This window comes from Acomys minous (assembly GCF_964271855.1).
Source record: "Acomys minous genome assembly, chromosome: 7".
In the NCBI taxonomy this organism is placed as follows: Eukaryota; Metazoa; Chordata; class Mammalia; order Rodentia; family Muridae; genus Acomys; species Acomys minous.
The window spans coordinates 34,549,291-34,572,398 of record NC_140488.1 but is presented as its reverse complement, the minus strand read 5'-3'; the positions used below and the strand labels follow the sequence as shown (position 1 = coordinate 34,572,398).

The window sequence follows — 23,108 nt, the reverse complement described above, 5'->3', positions numbered from 1 at the left end:
TAAGCATAATTGAGATAAACCCTCTTTAGTTTGTTTGGGATTTCAAAAAAAAAGGGTGGGGCGGGGTGGGGATATACTACATATACAGATTCATAGGCGCACACCATACAGACAAATGTAGTCTCACATGAAATACGTGGATTATTGGTGATTTTGTTCATACAGCTACTCAATATTGTATGTACTGCAGTCATAGTAGCTTTTCCTTAGGTAGCTTGTGCAGTTCAGACTTCAGAAATCTAACTAGGAACTGGATGGGAGCATTGTCCCCAGTTTCCTGGACGGCTTCTATACACTGATACACACATCTCTTCCTGTTGGCGGCAAGGCGCCTGGGTCCTGGGGAAGGAGTTTACAGACGTACCCGGAACTGTTTCCAAGCGGCTTTTCCCCCCTGGTTTGGGAAGAGCTGCAAGCTCTCGGACCCTAGGTATCTGAGACCCTTTGAGGGTCGCGACAGCGGCCCCTTGGTGGTTTCTGCTCCCATTACCATGGCTCCTGTGTCGGGCTCGCGTAGCCCTGATCGGGTGGCTTCCGGAGGAAAACGTCGCAGTTCATCAAGGAGCCCTAAGCCCAGCAAATCTTCCCGCTCCCCACGAGGTCGCCGGTCTCGCTCGCGCTCTTGTTCTCGGCTTGGTGACCGGAATGGCCTCAGCCATTCGCTGAGTGGCTTCAGCCAAAGCTCTCGAAACCAATCGTACCGCTCCCGCTCTCGATCGCGTTCTCGAGAGCGACCCTCTGCACAGCGGAGTGCCCCTTTCGCTTCAGCATCCTCGTCCGCCTATTATGGCGGCTACTCGCGTCCCTACGGGGGCGACAAACCATGGCCCAGCCTCCTGGACAAGGAGAGGGAGGAGAGTCTCCGGCAGAAGTGAGTAAGATCGCCGCACCCTCTCTTGGACGAGTCCGCCTGCCTTTGAGTGGTAGGGCTTGTTCACTAACCCTAACCCTGAGTTTGTATTTCGCTTCTCGCCTGCCTCGCGCCTTTTTCGTCCCCCTTTCCAGACCACCCCCACGACCTTTTAATTTATCCTTTCCTGACTCCTTCATAAAGTGCCCTGGTTTTCTCTTTCTCTTCCTGGCTTGCTGTCGGATATCGCTAAGAGGCTCAACGCTGTCATTACATTTCCTTGGTTGTGCCATTATCTGTGCGCCTGTCTTTATTCCTCATTAAATCGAACTTTTGGAATGTAGAGATCCTATTTTATTGATCACAGACTTAATAGCGCCTGTCTCTTGGTAGGCGTGCAGCCGTTGCTTGTTGCACGAAGAAACAGACATGTTTGAAATGTTGGGAAAGTTTTGCAGAGAATTGAGAAGGATTGTAATTAAGGATCTGTTTTGGATGTGAGAAAAAAAGATGATTAGATGAGTGCAAGAAAGGTCTGGGAAAGTGGTCTCAGCCATTTGGACCACGAAACAATGTGGAATGAGCTCAGATCTCTAATGAGAGTTCTTAATTTAGAAAGGCCCACAGACCTTTAGTTACAACCGCGGCGAGGGCGAGGGAAGTCCGAACAGTGTCGTTCTCATCTACATAGCCAATGTAAGGCCAGCCTGGTCTATATGAGACTGTGTCTCAAAAAACAAACAAAAAACAAAACAAAACCCCAAAACTTTAAAAAAAAGCTGGCCATGATGACTCACTCCTGCGATCCTAGCGTTCAGAAAACCGAGGTAGGATTGTCACAGTTGGACTACAGAGTAAATTCAAAGTCAGCCTGAGGTAGAGTGAGACCCTGAGAGAGGCTTCTAGTGCTGTGTTTGTCATAGTATCTAATATGTGTGAAGTTTATTATGTTTGTTAAACATTATGTCTTAGGTACTGTGCCATGTGTTCAAAAATGCTAAAATTTCACATATTGGAGGGGGCAAGTTAATTTTCCAACATTTGAGAGTGTTCTTTTTTTTTCCTTCCAGCAGGGGAGGAAATAAAGTATAATAATAAAAAAGGCAGGCTTCAGACACACTCTGCCTGAGTTTGATGGCTTTGTTTGCCATGAAGCAGGGTATGCTTGGGCAAGTTAGACCTCTCTAAGCCTCGCTTCTCACTAGGAAGGAGTAGATGCTGGACTTTTTTTTTTTTTTTTTTGGTTTTTCGAGACAGGGTCTCTCTGTGTAGCCTTGGCTGTCCTGGACTCGCTTTGAAGACCAGGCTGGCCTCGAACTCACAGCGATCTGCCTGCCTCTGCCTTCTGAGTGCTGGGATTAAAGGCATGCGCCACCACGCCTGGCTTGACATTGGACTTTTTAACTAGGTGGAAGAGTGCTTGCCTAGCAAACCTGAGACCCTGAGTTGGATCAGCAGCCCAGAGAGGGGAGAGGAAATTAATAACGAGACTTTTACAGTTGTAGTAACTTCCACAAGTGAGTGGAAACAGAAACACTAAGGCAGTTCTGAATTGTTAAGAGACTTGCCTATCCAATTTAAATTGTTCAGCATGGTGTGGTACCCATGGAGTAGGCCTGTTGAAAAGCAAATGTTGAGCCAGGATCATGTTTCTAATCTCAGCCCTTGAGAAAGGGTCAGAACCGTGAGGAGTTGATAGCTACACTAGACTCCGCTGCATGAGATCCAGTCTCAAAAAGAGGTGAAAGGATTCCCGGGAATGTTATAAATGCTTGGATGAGATTTGCATTTGTACTTTTAGATAATATGAAGTTTATTGTGTCTGTCAAACATTATGTCTTAGGCACAGTAGTAGGCCTCATGTTTTAAAATGAGAAATTTCAACATATTGCAGGAACAATAGCTATGAGACTTTTGTGTTCTTTGTGGCTGGGCAGGCATTCCTTCCCCTAGCACTTAGAAACAGACGTATGTCCCTTTTTTAAATGATCTGTTTTGACCAAATAAAAAACCCTCCAAGTCTGCCTCTCTGTAGTTATAAATACTCTTTTCAAATGATCAAAGAAGAAAAGAAAATCAAGCCAATTGTGTCTTGTAATGATTTTTAAAAACAAGTCACAAGCCACTAAACTTCAAGGGATTCAAGCTTGTGTTTTCTTTAAAGAATTATTTTTATTTATTTTGGGGGGCAGGGAATGGAGACAAGGTCCCCCTCCCTCCCTCCCTCCCTCCCCCTCTCTCCCTCCCTCTCCCTCTCTCCCTCCCTCCCTCTCTCCCTCCCTCCCTCCCTCCCTCCCTCCCTCCCTCCCTCTCCCTCTCCCTCTCCCTCTCCCTCTCCCTCTCCCTCTCCCTCTCCCTCTCCCTCTCTCTCTCTCGCTTTGGCTGTCTTGGAACTTGAAGCTGGCCTCAAACATAGATCCGCCTGCTTTTGCCTTCCAAGTGCTTGGACTGAAGGCATCCACCATCACACTGGTGTTATTTTATTATATATTTTAATTATGTGTGTGCATATGTGTCTTTGTATGGATATCTACATGCGAGTGTAGATGCCTTGGCAGTCCAGAAGTAGCAGATCTCCTAGAGCTGGAATTACAGGCAGCTGAGAGCCAACTGACTTGGATGCTGGGACCCAAACTCCAGTCCTCTGCAAGTGCTCTTAACCACTAGGCCATCTTTCCAGCCCAGAGTTTGTTTATATTTTATGTTTATGAGTAGTAGTAAATGTAAAAACAATTAGTTACATACATAAAATGAGAAAAGTGCCCCCTCCCCCACTTAAGAGTAGAGAAAACTGGTAATAAACCTTACATAGCATGAGAGTTTTTTTTTAAAGAAAAATTTTTGTCAAATAAAAATTTCTTCCTTTCTAGAATCCCCTTTGTTTTCATTTCATCTTTATCATCTTCACTAATTCTTAGGTTCCTGAAAACTGAAGGTTTTCAAATCAAGATTTTCCTACCTTTATACACATACATAAACAAATGGATTTACTTTTAAATATAAAACTTTACAGTTAAATGGGCGGGCACATTTAGAGGCTGCCCCACACATTAAGTAAAAGGGATGGCCTGGACAGGCTGCCCAGCTACTGTCTCTGACACTGAGGCACTCTATGGTTTGTACTAGTTGATGACAGTGTCAGAACATCAAATCCTACCTAATGAGCTTTTATTTAAACCAAGTTGTTGTCTGCTCCCACCCTTAGACAGGGTTTCTGTGTGTAGCCCTGGCTGTCCTGGAACTCTCTCTGTAGACCAGGCTGGCCTCGACTCAGAGTGCTGGGATTAAAGGTGTGTGCAACCACGCCCAGCTTAAACCAAGTTTTTATTACCTTTTTAAACATATAGCTAAGTCCAGGTGTTCCTGTAGCTCCAGCTACTTAGAAGGCTGGATCACCTGAGGCCAGGAGCTAAAGGCCAGCCTAGGCAACATGGTAAGATCCTGTCTCAAAAGAAAATGGGAAAATAATACTGGAAGACTTGACTCCTGTTAAGAGATGTTTAGGAAACAACAGTTCATCCACTGAGTTATAATTAAAGTATTTATCTCTTTTAGGAGATTAAGTGAAAGAGAGAGGATTGGAGAATTGGGAGCTCCTGAGGTTTGGGGACTTTCTCCAAAGAATCCTGAACCAGAGTAAGTATGTTAATAGCATTTGTTTAAATCCTGGTCTGCAATCAAATTTTTTTCAATTACATTTTCTTACATTTTATTTATTTGTACGTGTGTGTATGTGCACGGGAGGTCAGAGGACAACTTGGAGGAGTTGGTTCTCTCCTTCCACCATGTGAGTCCCAGGGATCGAACTTAGGTCAGCAGGCTTAGCAGCAAGCACCTTTACCTACTGAGTCATCTCGTCAGCCCTGCTGGCAATTTTTTTGTTTTTGTTTTGTTTTTTTTAGGTTTTCGAGACAGGGTTTCTCTATGTTGCCTTGGCTGTCCTGGACTCGCTTTGTAGACCAGGATACCCTTGAACTCACAGTGATCCACCTGCTTCTGCCTCCCAAGTGCTGGGATTAAAGGTGTGTGCCCACGCTCGACTTCTGCCAAGTTTTTAAGTGAAGAGCTTCAAGTACTTATCAGATTTTTTTTTGCTTTCTTATGATTTATGTTATTTTACCCCTTATACATAAAAAGGAATCCTGGAGCATGGGTAGTGATTATAGATATTGCTAGCAGATTTTAGCACATACATTGTGGGGTTGTTCGTTTTGAGACATGGTCTCATTCTGTAATCCAGGCTATCTGGAACCCACTGTGCCTTAGCTCCTGAATACTGGACTTATTGGCATAGATCACCATGCCCAGCTTAATTGCTCTTTATAACTCAAAAAGCCATAATTTCCTACTCAGAAAGATTCATTATTAAAAATAATATATGATTATTTTTCATTTTTTCAACTACCCCACTATCAGACTGCTAGGTGTTAGCATAACAAAGAGTTATACTTTGTTTTGAGACAAGGTCTCTCTGTGTAGCCCTGGCTGACTTGGACTCACTTTGTAGACCAGGCTGGCCTCGAACTCACATCAATCTGCCTGCCTCTGCCTCCCTGAGTGCTGGGATTAAAGGCGTGTGCCACCACCACCACTTTTTTTAAAGTGATAAAAATAAAGGCAATTACCTAAGAAAGAAGGCACTCCTGAGGATGGAAATGGGTTGGCTAGTCAGATGGGAGAAGTAGACACTCAAAAGCATTAAAACATGAGTGTGTGTGAGTGATTGTGTGTACATACATGGAGCCAGAATTTACATTTATTTATTTTTAATGTGTGTGTGTGTGAGAGAGAGAGGCGGGGGTGGATATCAAGTACCACATGTGGAGGTCACAACTTGAAGGAGTTGGTTTTTTTCTTCTGCCATGTGAGTTCCAGGAGATATAATTCAGGTTGTTAGGGTAGGCATCAAATGCTTCTATCTGCTAAGGCATCTTGCCAGTCCAGCACCTTATTGTTTGAGACAGAATTTCTATCTTTTCTTTTTTCTTTTTGTTTTGGTTTTTCGAGACAGGGTTTCTCTGTGTAGCCCTGGCTGTCCTGGACTCACTTTGTAGACCAGGTTGGCCTCGAACTCACAGAGACCAACCTGCCTCTGCCTCCCAAGTGCTGAGATTAAAGGTGTGCTCGTGGGGGGGGAGCACCCCCACCTGAGGCAGAATTTCTTAATGAACCTAGTGCTGATCTGATGCACTGGGTAGCCAGCAGAGCCCTAGAGATCCTCCTGTCTTGCCTCCCCAGTGCTGGACTTCCAGGTGAGTGCCACCCTTGCATCATTTTTCTGTGGATGTTGGGAATCTGAGCTCAGGTCCTCGTGCTTATGTGACAAACATTTGCTAATTGAGCTACCTCCACAGACCCCAATTAAAACCAGTTCATACAGATACAACATTGTTTATTTGCCCATTATCCCCACTCCATGTTTTCCTTTTGTTCCCCTAAACAGTTTAATTTCCTCTTCATTTTGTATATACATCCACTATTTTTTTATATCCATGATTTTATGTGACTATATGCAGTCTGGGAACCAGAAATTGGATAAAACATGAAATTGGTGTTTCTGAGACGGACTAATTTGCTCCTATTGCACTAGTTTTCCTGTACATGATGTAACTCTGGTCTTCTTTTGGCTGAAAATATTTCCACCGTGTATACATCCTACATTTAAAAACCTATTCCTGGGCTGGAGAGATGGTTCAGTGGTTAAGAGCACCACCTGCTCTTCCAAAGGTCCTGAGTTCAATTCCCAACAACCACATGGTGGTTCACAACCATCTATAATGTGATGTGATGCCCTCTTCTGGCCTGTGGGTGTACATGCAGGCAGAGCACTGTATATATAATAATAAATAAATAAATCTTTAAAAAATAAAATAAAATAAAAACCTATTCCTCTGTTGTTGGATACCAAGTTTGAGTCCATAGCTAAGCTACTGTGAATAGTGCTGCAGTTTCCATTTGCTGTGTGTGTGTCCGTGTGTTGTGATGACTTGCTGTCCTTCAGGCAGATGCCCAGGAGTGCTCCAGCTAGAGCCTGTGGAGGATTTAATTTTTTAAAAAAGATTTTTATTTATTATTATATACACATTGCTCTGTCCAAATATACACCTGCAAGCCAGAAGAGGGCACCAGATCTCATTATAGATGGTTGTGAGCCACTATGTGGTTGCTGGGAATTGAACTCAGGTCCTCTGGAAGAACAGTCAGTGCTCTTAACCTCTGAGCCATCTATCTCTCCAGCCCTAGTTTTTGGTTTTTGAGAAAACTCACACTGATTGTCACAGAAGCTGAATCAGTTGCCATTGCCACTGGCAGCATGTAAGGTTCCCTGTTCTCTGCAGCCTCACCAGCATTTGTGCTTAGTTGCTTTCTTAATGACTTAGTTGCTTTCTTAACGACTGTGGGCTAAGATGGATTCTCTGTGTAGTTTTCATTTGCGTTCCCTGATGGATAGTGAGATTGACCATTTTTTTGTGTGTTTATTGGCCATTTGTATTTTATTTTTTGAGAACTGTCTGTTTATTGTGTTGATTTCTTTTTTTAATATTTATTTATTATTTATACAGTATTCTGCCCCCATGTGTGCCTGCACACCAGTAGAGGACTGAGATCACATTATAGATGGGTGTGAGCCACCATATGGTTGCTGGGAATTGAACTCAGGACCTTTGGAAGAACAGACAATGCCATTAAACTCTGAGCCATCTCTCCAGCCCTGTGTTGATTTCTTGTTTAGTTTTTTTGTGTTTCTCTTACCTTCTTGATATTCTGTTGTTTTAAAATTATCTGTGTGAACTAATAATTGTTTATTATCTGGCTTATAATTATTATTATGGCAGTATAACACACTAGCAATCAATCAAGACCCAGATACTTATTATATTTTAAAATAGCCTTAGTTAACCTGGGGCAGGGCAAACTTTAATCCTCTAAACTACTTCCCATAGTGGGGCAGGTATGGGATACCTGCTCCAATTCCATGGCATCTGCTTCTAATAATTTCTATCAAGCCACCTCCCATCCATAATCCCATATACTTGCTAATGTTCTTCATCTGGGCCAGCCATTTGCTTCTCTTCCACCTAACCCATGATGGCGCAACCTCCTCTTCTCCCTTCTACTCTCCTCTCTCTTCCCAAGATTCTCTCTGTCTCTCCCAGCCCAGGAACCTTAGCCAAACCTATCTCATTTGCCCTGCCCAGGTGATGGCTTTTTATTAATTAGCATCAAAGTACATCAGACCAACCCCAACAGTATCCCTCTTGCCAATTTCACTCACATGCTTCTCTTTGCTGTACAAAGAATTAATCTTACAAGATCTCAGTCATTGATCTGGGGGCTTATTTAGTGAACAACTGGCATCCAAGTCAGAATGTTCTTACCAATGCCAAAAGCTTTTGAAAAAAATGCTTATTTTATTTAATAAGTGTCTTGCGTACATTGCGATTAAGTGCCTGTAAAGGTCAGGAGAGAGCATTAGGTCCCCTGAAACTGGAGTCGCAAATGGTTGTGAGCTGCCATGTGGGTGCTGGGAACTGAACCCAGGTCCTCTGCAAGAGCAGCCAACACACTTAGCCACTGGGCTAACCCTACATTCCGTTTGTTTATATCTGTCTTATAGTTTCAGAGTTTCAAGTCTACATTAAGGTCACCAAGAGTTTTTAAAATTAATACACTGACGGTTAAAAAATGTTTCCTGCTGGGCAGTGGTGGTGCACATCTTTAATCCCAGCACTCGGGAGGCAAAGGCAGGCGGATCTCTGTGTGTTTGAGGCCAGCCTGGTCTACAAAGGGGAGACCAGGACAGCCAAGGATACACAGAGAAAGCCTGTCTCAAAAAAAAAAAAAGTTCCCTATATCTAATACCCTGAAGGGCTAGTGCTTTTCTTTTACTCCATACTTATTTACTTTTTAAATGCTTTGAATATTTTATAGCACGGGGGTTGTGTGTGTGTGTGCCATAGCACGCAGGAGGGAGTTGTTGTCTCCCTTCACAGTATAGATCCAAAGAATCAAACTCAACTCATCAGGCTTGACAGCAAGCACATTTCACTTGCTGGTCGCCATATTTATTTATTTAGTTAGTTAGTTTTTTGGTTTTTTGAGACAGGGTTTCTCTGTGTTGCCCTGGCTGTCCTCACTCACTTTGTTGACCAGGCTGGCCTCTAACTTACAGTGATCTGCCTGCCCCTGCCTCCCGAGGGCTGGGAGCCATATTTTTTTTTATTTTTATTTTTTTAATTTTTTGAGTGTCAGTAAATTTATTTATTTATTTTTATTAATTTATTCTTGTTACATCTCAATGGTTATCCCATCCCTTGTATCCTCCCATTCTTCCCTCCCTCCCATTTTCCCCTTATTCCCCTCCCCTATGACTGTTCCTGAGGGGGACTTCCTCCCCCTGTATATGCTCATAGGGTATCAAGTCTCTTCTTGGTAACCTGCTGTCCTTCCTCTGAGTGCCACCAGGTCTCCCCCTCCAGGGGACATGGTCAAATGTGAGGCACCAGAGTACGTGAGAAAGTCATATCCCACTCTCCACTCTACTGTGGAGAATGTCCTGTCCATTGGCTAGATCTGGGTAGGGGTTTAAGGTTTACCACCTGTATTGTCCTTGGCTGGTTCCTTAGTTTGAGCGGGACCCCTGGGCCCAAATCTGCCTATCATAATGTTCTACTTGTAGGTTTCTAGGACCCTCTGGATCCTTCTACTTTGCTATTCTCCCATGCTTCTCTCATCTAGAGTCCCAATAGTATGTCCTCCCCTCTGTCCCAGTTTCCTGGTAAGTGAAGGCTTTCGTGGGACATGCCCCTTGGGCTAATATGCAGATATAAGTGAGTATATACCATTTGAGTCTTTCTGCTTCTGGGTTAACTCACTCATTATGATCATTTCTAGCTCAATCCATTTGTCCACAAATTTTGGGAGTTCCTTGTTTTTAATAGCTGAGTAGTATTCCATAGTGTAAATGTACCACAGTTTCTTTACCCATTCTTCTACTGAGGGACACTTAGGCTGTTTCCATGTTCTGGCTATTATGAATAAGGCTGCTATGAACATGGTTGAGCATATGTCCCTGTTGTGTGCTGGAGCATCTTCTGGGTATATTCCAAGGAGTGGAATAGCTGGGTCTTGAGGAAGCCCTATTCCCAGTTTTCTGACATAGCACCAGATAGATTTCCAAAGTGGCTGTACTAGTTTGCATTCCCACCAGCAATGAAGGAGTGTTCCTCTCTCCCCACATCTTCGCCAGCATGTGGTGTCACTTGAATTTTTGATCTTAGCCATTCTGATGGGTGTAAGATGGAATCTCAGAGTTGTTTTGATTTGCATTTCCCTGATGACTAAGGAGGTTGAGCATTTCTTTAAGTGTTTCTCAGCCATTTGATATTTCTCTGTTGAGAATTCTCTGTTTAGTTCCAAGCCCCATTTCTCAATTGGGTTATTTGGTTTGGTGGTGTTTAATTTCTTGAGTTCCTTATATATTTTGGATATTAGACCTTTGTCAGATGTAGGATTGGTGAAGATCTTTTCCCAGTCTGTAGGCTGTCGCTTTGTTCTCTTGACAGTGTCTCCTGCCTTACAGAAGCTTTTCAGCCTCATGAGGTCCCATTTATTAATTGTTGACATTAAGGTCTGGGCTGTTGGTATTCTGTTCAGGAAGTTGTCTCCTGTGCCAATATGTTCCAGGCTCTTCCCCACTTTTTATTCTAAGTGACTTAGTGTCTCTGCTTTTATGTTGAGGTCTTTAATCTACTTGGATTTGAGTTTTGTGCAAGGTGACAAATATGGGTCCAGTTGCATTTTTTTTTACACATAGACATCCAGTTAGACCAGCACCATTTGTTGAAGATGCTATCCTTTTTCCATTGAATGGATTTGGCTTCTTTGTCAAAAATCAAGTGACCATATGTGTGTGGATTCATATCTGGGTCTTCGATTCGATTCCACGATGCCAGCACCACGCTGTTTTAATTACTATTGCTTTATAGTACAGTCATATTTATTTTTTTCTTTGCCACTACTCAGGTTTTTCTGTGTAGCCTTGACTGTCTTAGAACTCAGCTCACTCTGTAGCTCATGCTGTCCTCAAACTTAGAGATCCACCAGTGGGAATTAAAGGCATGTGCTACCATGCCCAGCTCCACTCTTGGATTTTTTTTTAAAGGTTAATTTATTTATTGTGTATACAATATTCTGCCTGCATGTACACCTGCAGGCCAGAAGAGGGCACCAGATCACATTATAGTTGGTTGTGAGCCACCATGTGGTTGCTGGGAATTGAACTCAGGACCTCTGGAAGAGCAGTCAGTGCTCTTAACCTCTGAGCCACCTCTCCAGCCCCTCATTCTTGTTTTTTAAGGTGTATTGAGGCAGTGTTATTAACAAGAAACCTATAATTTGTGTCAGAGTGATAAAGCAGTATTATCTGAAACTCTTTAGATAGATACTTGAATTTATCAAATAAGAGTTAAAAGAAATGAAAAAATACTTTGGTAGATAATACCTAAAATATTCCATGTGTGAACTTCAAAGGAAAAGGTGACACAATATGAGAACTCTTCTTTGGTACCACCAAAGCATTTTAATTTTATTTTCTTTTTTGGTTTTTGGAGACAGGGTTTCTCCGTGTGGCCTTAGGTGTCCTGGACTCACTTTTATAGACCAGGCTGGCTTCAGACTTAGAGATCTGCCTGCCTCTGCCTCTCAGAATGCTGGGATTACAGGCATGTGCCACCACACCTGGCTGCATTTTAATTTTTCAAAGTCTGTCCCAAAGAATTTTTTAAAACTTATTTTTATTTACTATTTTGACAAAGTCTCACTATGTCACCCTGGCTGGCCTGAAACTCATTGTGAAGACCAGGTTGGACTCAAGTTTACAGAAATCTGCCTACATCTGCCTCCTGAGTACTGAGATTAAAGGCGTGCACCACCACTTCTGGCTCTTTGTATTATTTTAATTATGTATATTGTGTGGGTTTCCATGGGTATTCCCATCTAGGTGTTGGTGCCCCTAGAGGTCAGGGGCATCAAATTTCCTTGAAGCCAGAATTCTAAGTGCTTATCAGCCACCTAGCATGGATGCTGGGAGTCAAACTCAGGCCCTGTGCAAATAAGAGCTGGTAAAGTGCTTGTCTAGAGTGCATAGGACCCTAGGTTTGATCTCTAGCACCAAATAAGCCAGTACATAATTTATAATCCCAGAATTGAAGAGGTGGAGACAGGAGGGTCAAAAGTGAAAGGCAGAGTTCAACCCCAGCATGGGCTGGAGACCTTGTCTCAAAAGAAAACTATCCAGGCCAGTGAGATGTTTCAGGAGGTAAAGGTGCTTGCTGCCAATTCTGTCAACTTTAGTTTGATCCATGGGACCCACATAGGGTGGAAGGAAGTAACCAAATCCTGAAAATTGTTCTCTGACCTTTACAGTACTGTGTACACACACACACACACACACACACACACACACACACCAAATTAAATGAAAAAAATTTAAACCCTAAAACAAAAAACTTACTTTCAGAATTTATTTTGCAAATTCTGGAGTCTGTTAAGGTCTGGGAAGATGGGAGCTGTTCTAGCATTTATCCTTCACCTACTTAGAGTAAAATTATGGAGCTAAGATACAGCTGAGTTGTAAAGCAGTTGCCTAACATTTTTGAGGCCTGGGTTTGATCCTATAGCCACATAATAATAATAAAATCACTAACTCTTTCTTCAACTTTCATGTATGTCCTTTCTTTTTTTTCTTTTTTTTTTTTTGGTTTTTCGAGACAGGGTTTCTCTGTGTAGCCTTGGCTGTCCTGGACTCGCTATGTAGACCAGGCTGGCCTCGAACTCACAGCGATCCGCCTGCCTCTGCCTCCGGAGTGCTGGGATAAGAGGCGTGCGCCACCACGCCCGGCTGTATGTCCTTTCTTGATGTTTTCTATTTCTCAACTTTTACCTTGTGAGATTCTTCTGAAAACACACACATTACACATTGCTGTTATAGATGATACTATCTAAACTCTAAAGTATTATATAAATATAAGTAAATTTATTATTATGAAGGTGGTAGACTCTTGAATATGCTCTTACAAAAATGCTTGCTTTTGGGGGCTAAAGTGAGGATTCAGTTGTTAAGAACACTGGCTGTTCTTCATGGGGACCTGGGTTTGATCAATAGTACCCACCAAAAGACTGTTCTGTAATTCCAATTCCAAAGGATCCAATGCCTTTTCTTGCCTCTGTGGGCACTGGGCACAGTCATTCATGTAGACAAAATGCCTATACACAGAAGTTAAAATGTAATGATGATGATGATAAAAGTAAAAATAAAAATTTCAATATAATAATAATAATAATAATAATAATAATAATAATAATAATAGTAATAAAGATTTTTAAAATGCTTGCCTTTAAAGATGCCTAGGCAATTAGTGCTATTACTAAAAATTTTAAGTTCATATTTTAAATCTTTACGGTCCATATTTCTTACAACTATTTTCTCTAATTCAGCTCTGATGAACACACACCAGTAGAGGATGAAGAACCAAAGAAAAGCACTACTTCAGCATCTAGTTCAGAAGGTAATTTTGAAAAATAAGAAACTTACTAATTCATAAATTTAAAAAGTACATTTATAAATACTTGACCATTAGACTTGCTTTTACTCAAACTAACAAATAGCTATTCCTTTCAGTGATTCAAATATAGTAAGATGGTCAGAAATACTTGAGAAGTTAATTTGTCTTTTGTACTTACAACAGATGAAAAGAAGAAGAAAAGGAAATCTGGTCATTCAAAAGAAAGATCCAAGAAAAAGAGAAAGAAAAAGTCATCGAAAAGAAAGCATAAGAAGTACTCTGAGGATAGTGACAGCGACTCTGAATCGGAAACAGACTCCAGTGGTAAGAAAGCCACATCATTCTGCACATCCTGGAGTGTAGTTGAGTTGTTAAAGTGTTAGGTGGATGGGTGTTTTGCCTGCAAGCATGCCTGTGTACCCTGCGCATTCTTGCTGCCTGTGAAGACCAGAAGAGAGCGCCAGCTCTCCTGGAATTGGAGTTACAGACAGTTGCGAGCCACCATGTTAGTGCTGGGAGTCAAGCCCCATCCTCTGGAAGAGCGGCCAGTGCTCTTAACTACTGAGCTGTCTCTCTAGCTCCTCAGCTTTCTAAAAATTTGTTGAATAATAACCATAACTATGACCATGTTAGTTTTCTGATTATATTCCAATTTTTCATATTTACTTAATTTTCTGTGGGTAAGTATGTACCATGGGGTACAGCAGGGCCTCTGCCCTCAGAGCCAGTCACTCCCTGTGTCCATCTTGGCTTACTCAGTACAGCAATGGCCGTAGGGTACTTTTATCATAAGCTGATTTCAAAAACAACTAGCTTAAGAGACACTGCTTCTAAGTCAACCATTCCTCAGTTACCTTCCCAAATCAGTCATGTTTTAAATTACATTTTATTCATTTACTTTGTGCATATGCACACATGTATGTGGATGTGCATACCACAGTAGGTATATGCATGGAAGTCAGGGGTTAACTTAGAAGAGTTGAAGTTTCTCTCCTTCAACCATGAGGGTCTTGGCATCCTCGGGATTGAACTTGGGTCCTCAAGCCCAGCAATGTGCACTCTTACCTACTGAGCCATCTTGCCAGTGCCTGGCTGGCTGGTCTTACGACTCCTCTGGATCCTCAGCACCTGTCAGCCAGATTATACTTATTTCATCATGACCTCTCACCTCTATTCCCCTGAGATTCCGGAAAACATTGTCTTCTTCTGTCACACCCACACATAGTTGTTTGTTTCTTTTTGCTTTTGTTTTTTCTCACTATGAAACTTTAACAATTTCAGGAAAGAAAATTGTTTATTATTTTTTTTTTTAGCATGTTGACATTTTTGCTTAAAATGAGGTGAATGGTTGAGTTATTCAAAGTAAGTTAAGTCTTCATTCCTTGGCTAAATATTTCTATATGTACCTCTTTGAAATGGGACATTTTCCTACTTAACCAGTGTATTAAATAACTCAATGAATAAATTAATAGAAATTCCCTATATTATTAATACCTAGTGTGATTTTAATTACTTATACTTATTTATTGCATGTATTTGTGTGTGTGCATTCATACATGCAACAGCCATGTGTATAGATCAGAATACAGTTTATAGGAATCGTTTATCTTCTTAGCATATTAGTTCTAGGGTTTAAACTCAAGTCATGAGGTTTTACAGTATATGCTTTTACCCACTGAGCCATCTTGCCAGTTCATGACTTTAATTTCTTTGACTCCTCCTCCTCGTAAGTTTCAATAAATGTTAAATGAATTAATTTTTATCTAACAAAAATGAGTATTTGTAATAATAGAGTCTTTATCTTTTAAAATACAATTTTAAAAACAATTTTGAACTTCAAAATTTTTTCAATAATAATGTGCTTTAATTTGCAGATGAAGATACAAAAAGAAGAGCAAAGAAATCTAAGAAAAAAGAAAAGAAGAAGAAACGGAGAGTGTCAGTTTTTTTCATTTTAATGAAATAGTTTAAAAAGTATTCAAGTTTATGTAGTATTGTGATCCACCATATATATCCACAGTCTGAGCAATTACCCTCTCGTGGGTGGTCCCTGCCACCCTCTGATTTTGGAGCTAATTGGAGCTCTCATTCCTTCCATAAATAACTCAACCAACCAACCAAAGAACAGTAACACTCGGGAGGCAGAGGCAGGTGAATCTCTGTGAGTTTGAGGCCAGCCTGGTTTACAGTGAGATTTGAGGACCAGCAAGGCTACACAGAGAAACCCTGTCTAAAAAAACCAAACCAAAACAAAGCCTTTTATTGTGCATAAGAATATAAGACTCAGTTCTCTACAGTTTTTCCCCCTATAGTTTATTCAAATCAAAATGCAAATAATGCCCCTAAATGATAGTGGTTCCACAGAGTAAGTTAGCATGCTTGTCAGTCTTCTCTAGTTCCTGGAGAGAGGCTTCTTGAGGTTGGCAAGGTTCTAGGTGGTGCTGTGTGCTGTCATCAGTAGGCAGCTAATGTCTCTTTTTGTCATATTAACAAACACTGCTGGTCATTGTCTAGACTCATGTCACTGTGATTTTAAAACAGTGATAGTTTCCTGTTAATGCTGCTATGTATTTTAATCCATTTTACGGAAATTTTTTATTAATGCTCACATTGGTGAGAACTTGTTTTTGGTTTTTGTGGGATTTATTTTACATTTTTTGTGGGACTTTTTGTGTGTTTGTTTGTTTTGTTTTTTGAGACAGAGTTTCTCGGTGTTATCTTGGCTGTCCTGAACTCCCTTTGTTCAGGCCAGATCTGGCTGGCCTCTAACTCATAGTGATCTGCCTGCCTCTGCCTCTCAAGTGCTGGGATTAAAGGTGTGCACCACCGCTTCCAGCATTATGGGATTTTTAAAAATTGGGGCTTGTTCTACTTTGTTTTAAAGATGTACTGTCATTTAAGTGTATGTATGCATCTATGCATGTGCCTTGTACATACATACCTGGTGAGGCCAGATCCCCTGGAGCTGGACTTAACAGGTGGTTATGAGCCACCTGATGTGGGTGCTGGGCTACAAAGTCTAGTCCTCTGGAAGAGCAGCAAGCACTCATAACTGTTAAACCATCTCTCTAGCCACTGGATGTTTGTTTTTGAGCCAGAAGACAAGCTAGCTTCAAGCTCACTGCATAGCATAGGATGGCTTTGAACTCCTGATTCTCCTGCCTCTAGCTCCCAAGTGCTAAGGATTATAGGCATAAGCTAGCACCTCCTGCCTGAGAGTTAAAGTTTTAAGCTATTTCATTTCTATTTTCTTTCTATATAACTGTATTTCCTTAATCCTTTAGTCATTTCTTGTTAATAGTAAAATACTATATGGTTAACTGAGAAGAATGAATTGAAAAGTTTGAATAAGAATTCAGATAAACCTTATCAGTCTTTTCATTCCCTTCAAAACTGAGGATGCCTAGGGCTGGAGAGATGGCTCAGTGTGTATGAGCACTGGCTGCTCCGTTCCCAGCACCCACGTGGCGTCTTACAGCTGTCCGTAACTCCAGTTCCAGGGATCCGACATGCTCACACAGCTATACACACAGGGAAACACTAATGCACATAAAATAAATCTTAAAAACTTTTCCTTAAAAAAGGAAAACTGCAGATGCCTTTTACCATGAGAATACTTACTCTGTATTAAATTATCATCCCTGCAGGAAGAAATACAAGAAAAAGAAGTCTAAGAAGAACAGGAAGGATTCCAGTGAGTCGAGCTCTAAAGAGTCCCAAGACGAGTTTCTAGAGAACCCATGGAAGGATCGATCAAGTAAGTTCTTGTCGTTGACTGACTCCAAACATGGAACAGTAACTGATTAGTCAAGATGTAACTGTTTCTGAATATATTTCATGCAGAGGCAGAGGAACCGTCGGATCTCATTGGCCCAGAGGCTCCTAAAACACTTGCCTCCCAAGACGATAAGCCTTTGAAGTAAGTAGCCGCGGACAGTTGCAGAGTCTAGTGGTTTTCTTTATTGTGGGTTATTGGCTTTGTTTTCTGCCCAGGGTGTTCATGTAGGTTAGCAGGCTGCCACTGAGGTATGCCCTCAGCCAGGAGCAGTCTATGTGCAGGATCTACAGGTCTTTCTTTAGCGCGATGTGGTGCTTCTGCCTGTGATCCCAGCATTTGGGGGGAGGAGGAGGAGGAGGAGGAGGCAGGGAGATCAGGAGTTCAAGGTCAGTCTAGACTCCCCTGTGATCTCAAGGCCAACCGGGGCTACAAGAGACCTGTTTGTACAAACTAAACACAAGGTCTTTAACTGTCCTTCAGGCCCCTTTCCAGTAGCAGCAGCTTATGCTTCTCCATCCATCCGTTGTGACTTCTGTCCGGCTTTAATCCTCATAGCATATTGTTTCTTTTATGCGGTGGAATTTTTGGGTTTTTATTAGTTTATTTATTTCGCATGGGGGCAAGGGAGGGCTGAAGGTTAGAGGACAACTTTTAGGAATTGGTTCTCTTCTTCTACCGTATGGGTACCGGGGATTCAAGGCAGGTCATCAGGCTTGACAGTAAATAAATGCCTTTCCTCTCTGAGTCCCCTTGGCAGCCCCGCAACATACTACTTACGTTTACCTTGTAATGTCATACATATGTAAATTTAAGTATAGAGATTACTTTTGTGCTACATGCTTCCGGTTTAATAGGAATACAAGAAACCATCATTGAACTACTCTTTATTTTTTTTTAAAGATTTATTTATTTATTACATATGCAGTGTTCTGCCTGCATATATGCCTGCAGGCCAGAAGAGGGCACCAGATCACATTATAGATGGGTGTGAACCACCAAGGGGTTGCTGGGAATTGAACTCAGGACCTCTGGAAGAGCAGTCAGTGCTCTTAACCTCTGAGCCATCTCTCCAGCCCCTGAACTACTCTTTAAAATCTCTTTTATCAAAGGCAAAAGATAATTTTTGCTGTTCGGCATTATTGGTACTTACAGGTTATTTTGAGATATATCATTTAGTTGGTTTTTTTTTTTTTTTAAGAGAAAATGAGCTGAGGGAAGAATAAGTGGCAATACCCGATGAATTATTTCACAATTATAAAGTATGAATCTATACTCATGAGCATCAGTTCTTTTGTTCTTCCAAATTATTTGTATATTTCTAGGTTAGTAATACAGATCATAGTACAATGTTGTCTAATAAAAATTAAGTAATTCACATCAGGCACACTGCTGCTCACCACGGTTATTTTTCTTACTGTCTGAGGGGAAGTACTTTATGCTATCACTTCTATGCAGCTGGTTTAATGGACCTTTTGTGACTTCTGAATTACTTTGTAGCTATGGGCACGCTCTGTTACCTGGTGAAGGTGCAGCTATGGCTGAATATGTAAAAGCTGGAAAGCGTATCCCACGAAGAGGTGAAATCGGCTTGACAAGTGAAGAGATTGCATCATTTGAATGTTCGGGTTACGTTATGAGCGGAAGCAGGTATTTTCTCCGCATTGAGTCACTTTCCATGACTAGCTCCTCTCCTTTCTTACTACTAGGATTAGACTTTGGTGATCTGTTTTCGTTAAGTGACTATTTCCTGATGGACACACACACACACACACACACACACACACACACACACACACACACGGTACTAGTTTCATTAGAAGAAAACAAACAAGTTTCGACTATATATAAAACTTAGCCTCAAACACTACAATATCTCCAACTTTAAGAAATAGTTTTCTTACTCATACTTTGGAACAAATGTGTTTCCTTTGGTAAATATAGTGAAGTTTGGCCATTTGTCATAGAGAAATGTGGGATTCCAGTAACAAGGAAAACATTTTCATAAGATAATCTTTCTTGTGTTTTGAGTTTGCCTCTAGTTCTCAGAGGACCCAAATTTCTGCACCCAATATTAGTTAAGGATCATGAAAGATGTCAGAATCAGCATGAGGATGTAAAGTGTGAAGAATCAGAAAATACTTGACTAGTCAGGGAGAGTAAGGGCAGGGGTACTAAAATCACACTTAATTGTGGATTCCTTAAGATTACAAAAAAAAAAAAACAAAACAAAAAACCAACCAACCAAACAACGATTACAAACTACCTATTAAAATAGTTAACTGTTTTGAATTGGTAGCAGAGACAAATATTTGCTGACCCTCTGAAGTACCTCAGAATCTTAGCTGTCTGAAAACCAACATCACTTTGAAGGGTGACACGGTATGACAGGGACACATCACTGAAGACGTAAGGATCAATAGGAGGTTCTACATAGCCATGTTTGTTATTAAGATTGTTTACATAAAAGATCTCAAAGACTCTTCAGGGTCTTAACAAACGGTTGTATATAAAGTCACGATAAAACAAATTATGTTTCTATATCTCAGCAGTAGGCAGCTAGAAGTATAATTTAACATCATTAATATATTAATATAATTAAAATGCATGATTATATGTGTTAGATATAATTAAACATTTATAATACATTCAGAGAATGTGAGTGATTTAGAAATAAATCTTAACAAAAGAATCCCCAGACTATAAGACACTAAGAAACATTAACAGGGTGGTGGCGGCTGCAGAGATGGCCCAGTGGTTAAGAGCGCTAGCTACTCTTTCAGAGGACCCAGGTTCAATTCCCAGCCCCACTTGGTTATAACTCCAAACCCAGGGGATCTGAAGGCCTCTGTAGGCACTACACATATATGATGTACAGACATACATTCAGGCAGAACACTCATGCACATAACATTTTTAAAAAATTAGCTGGATGTGGTGGTGCATGTCTTTAATCCTAGCACTTGGAAGGCAGGTGAATCTCTGAGTTTGAAGCCAGCGTGGTCTACAGAGTGAGTTCTAGGACAGCCAAGGCTAAGCAGACAAACCCTGTCTTGAAAAACCAAAATAATAATAGCAGCAGCAGCAGCAGCAGCAGCAGTAAATAATAATAAATAATAATAATAATGGAGATATACCCTGTTCAAAGTTATGGTAGCAATATTATAAAGTCAATCTCTAAATTTAAAGATTCAACAAAATTTCAATAAAAATCATGGCTATTTATGAAACTTAGTAAAGTTGTTCTAAAAGTTATTGTTAGACTAAAAGGCTAAGGATAGCCATCTTAGTTCTGAGGAAGAGTAGGAAAATAAGATGTAAGGTACAAGAGATTAGAACTCAAGGAGCTTTCAGGCTTTAGGAAGCGTACAGAATAGCCTAATTATTCAGTGAGATAAAATGCAGAGCCCAAGGATATTTCTACATGGATGAGATTTTGGTACATGAAATATATAGCATGTCAGATCTGTGCAGAAAGAAGTATTCAGGAAATGCAGAAGGGAAAACGTCATTCATATGGTAAAAGAATGTAAAACACTTAATCATTGTATGTAAAAGGCAGTGCTGCTCGGTTTACTTTTAGAGAGGATGTCTTTCAGATAAAAATGTGTTTTCTAAACAAAACAAAAGATGGGCTACGCAGAAGGTTGCCTAGGCCAAACATAAGAACTCATGTCCATCAAAAGACACATTAAAATGTGAAAATTCTAGGCTCAGATAAGATTCATGGAAGCTGAGCATGGTGGCACACACCTTTAATCCCAGCGCTTGGAAGGCAGAGGTTTCTCTGTGTAGCCTTGGGTGTCTTGCACTCACTCTGTAGACCAGGCTGGCCTCAAACAAACAAACAAGCAAACAAACAGAAAAAAAAGAAACAAGCCATCACCTAAAACACTTAATATGTTTCCTATTTTGGTTTATTAGAAATAAGAAAAAAAAGTTGTATCTTTAGTATTTCAAATTAATGATAATATCTATTGTTGATAAAACATCAACACACAAAATGTATAGTTATTTGATAACCCATCTGCAGTTTCTATTGTCACCCTTTAAATAGACGAGTCTATATTAAGAAAGGATTGATAAGGACATAAGAATTATTAGTAAGAAATTTAAGTCAAAAACAAAATTGTCTCCAGGCATCGGCGAATGGAGGCTGTGCGACTGCGGAAGGAGAACCAGATCTATAGTGCTGATGAGAAGAGAGCGCTTGCATCCTTCAACCAAGAAGAGAGACGAAAGAGGGAGAACAAGATCCTGGCCAGTTTTCGAGAGATGGTATACAGAAAGACAAAAGGGAAGGATGACAAGTGAGAGCTTTCTGACTTTACAAGCAGGCGTTTCAACATCAAAAAGGAAACTGTGGGTTCTAGACACATACACAAAAAGGTTATTGTTTTGTTTGTGTTTTGGGTTATTTTTTGATGTGCGGTTTCCAGTAGCCCAGGTTGGCTCAGGCTTTGTAGCCAAGGATGACTCTGAACTCTTGGTCTCCTGCCTCCACCTTCCATGTGTGGAGATTCCAGATGTGTGCCACCATGCCAAGCCAAGAGGCTATTGTGCTCTGAAAGTAAGCTCCTCAGTGCTTCTGTGCCTTCGTTTTCATTCTTCAGCCCCTCAATAAAAGATGCTTGATGGTATCACTAGTAAGTTATTTGCGGGCTTGTTTAGATGGACCCTAACTTTCCGGTTCAAAAGTCTAAATTCTGAATGAAATCCTGCTATGTTAGGCAGGTGGCACAGAGAGTAAGTGGCAGCAGAGTAAGAAATGTGACTCTCACATCTTGGTTTGGTGTGAGTATTATTAATACCCGTCTGCCCCGACCCCAGAAGAACTTGGGGATTTCATATATTGTCTTGAATGTGTTACAGATAGGCCTGACAGAAGCCATGTAGAAGGCTATTTCTGTTAACAAAATGAAGGTGTTGTTGTAAAAGTCAATTCTGGAATTTGAAAACTGATTTGTTTCTATAGTCTGTCCTAGAAATGTATTTCAGGCTAAGTCTACCTCCGCTCTAAAGACAAGCAAACCAAATGGCTAACTCACAGATGCGTGGAATAGAAAAAGTGAGCATTAAATTACTTAAAACAGTTTGAGTGACTAGGGTATAACTCTGAATTAGAACATGTGCTTCTCAGGCATGAGGCCCTGAGCTACAGCCCCAGCAGTGCAAAAGAGTTTTCAAATATAATTTGGGGAAGTCTGTTGTCAGCCAATATAAGAATGCTATTTCTTTCTAAGCTGGTATTTAATAATATCTAAAAGAATGAGTATCAAGAGTGCTAATATAAAAATATAATAAGTCAGTATTTTAATTACCTGTTTTGTGATAATGAAAGTAAAATAGCAATCATTTTCAATTATGTCCTTTATGTAATCAGATTTCTTTTTTGAGACAGACTCTCATTATGTAGCCCTGGATGGCCAGGAACTCACAGAGATCCCTCTGCCCCTGCCTCTGCCTCCCAGGTGCTAGGATTAGAGGTGTGTGCTGTTGCGCCTGGCTCTTGGATTTTAAACGTTATTAAGATCTTCAGCATTTTTATAGCTGTTGATGTCCTTAACTTTGTAGAAAACCTTTATCACTTTATCACTGTTTAAAAGTTTGCTATCTGTTCTTGGACAATGTGTTTTTAAGCCACAGCTGCTGACCTGAGCAGCAGGTAGCATGTAGTAACATCTGTGATCTTTGAACTTGACTTAATTTCACTGTGTTTATACTTCTTGGCCTAATAGGCCTAGAGTTTCCTAAAGTTTAATGGAAACTTGGTTCCAAAGTTGGAAGTCTTATTAATCTATACATTTCCTCATGTAATACCATATAAAGTTTATAATCTCTACATTAAAATTTATTCTGTACTGGAATTTGTTTTCATTAACTGGTTCCTAGCGACTGGATGAATATGTTTTTATTT

At 40.7% G+C, this 23,108-nt stretch overlaps 1 protein-coding gene across 1 annotated transcript; it reads left to right on the top strand.

The window, feature by feature from the left end:
• Window positions 1–300: 300 nt before the first annotated feature.
• Window positions 301–23,058, top strand: NKAP (NFKB activating protein). The gene is made up of 9 exons (XM_084789837.1): window positions 301–871; window positions 4,406–4,486; window positions 13,349–13,419; window positions 13,600–13,740; window positions 15,291–15,354; window positions 17,064–17,173; window positions 17,260–17,335; window positions 18,692–18,841; window positions 21,331–23,058. The coding sequence occupies exons 1-9, from the start codon at window positions 492–494 to the stop codon at window positions 21,503–21,505; spliced, it is 1,248 nt and encodes a 415-aa protein (XP_084645963.1). The 5' UTR covers window positions 301–491; the 3' UTR covers window positions 21,506–23,058.
• Window positions 23,059–23,108: the final 50 nt, after the last annotated feature.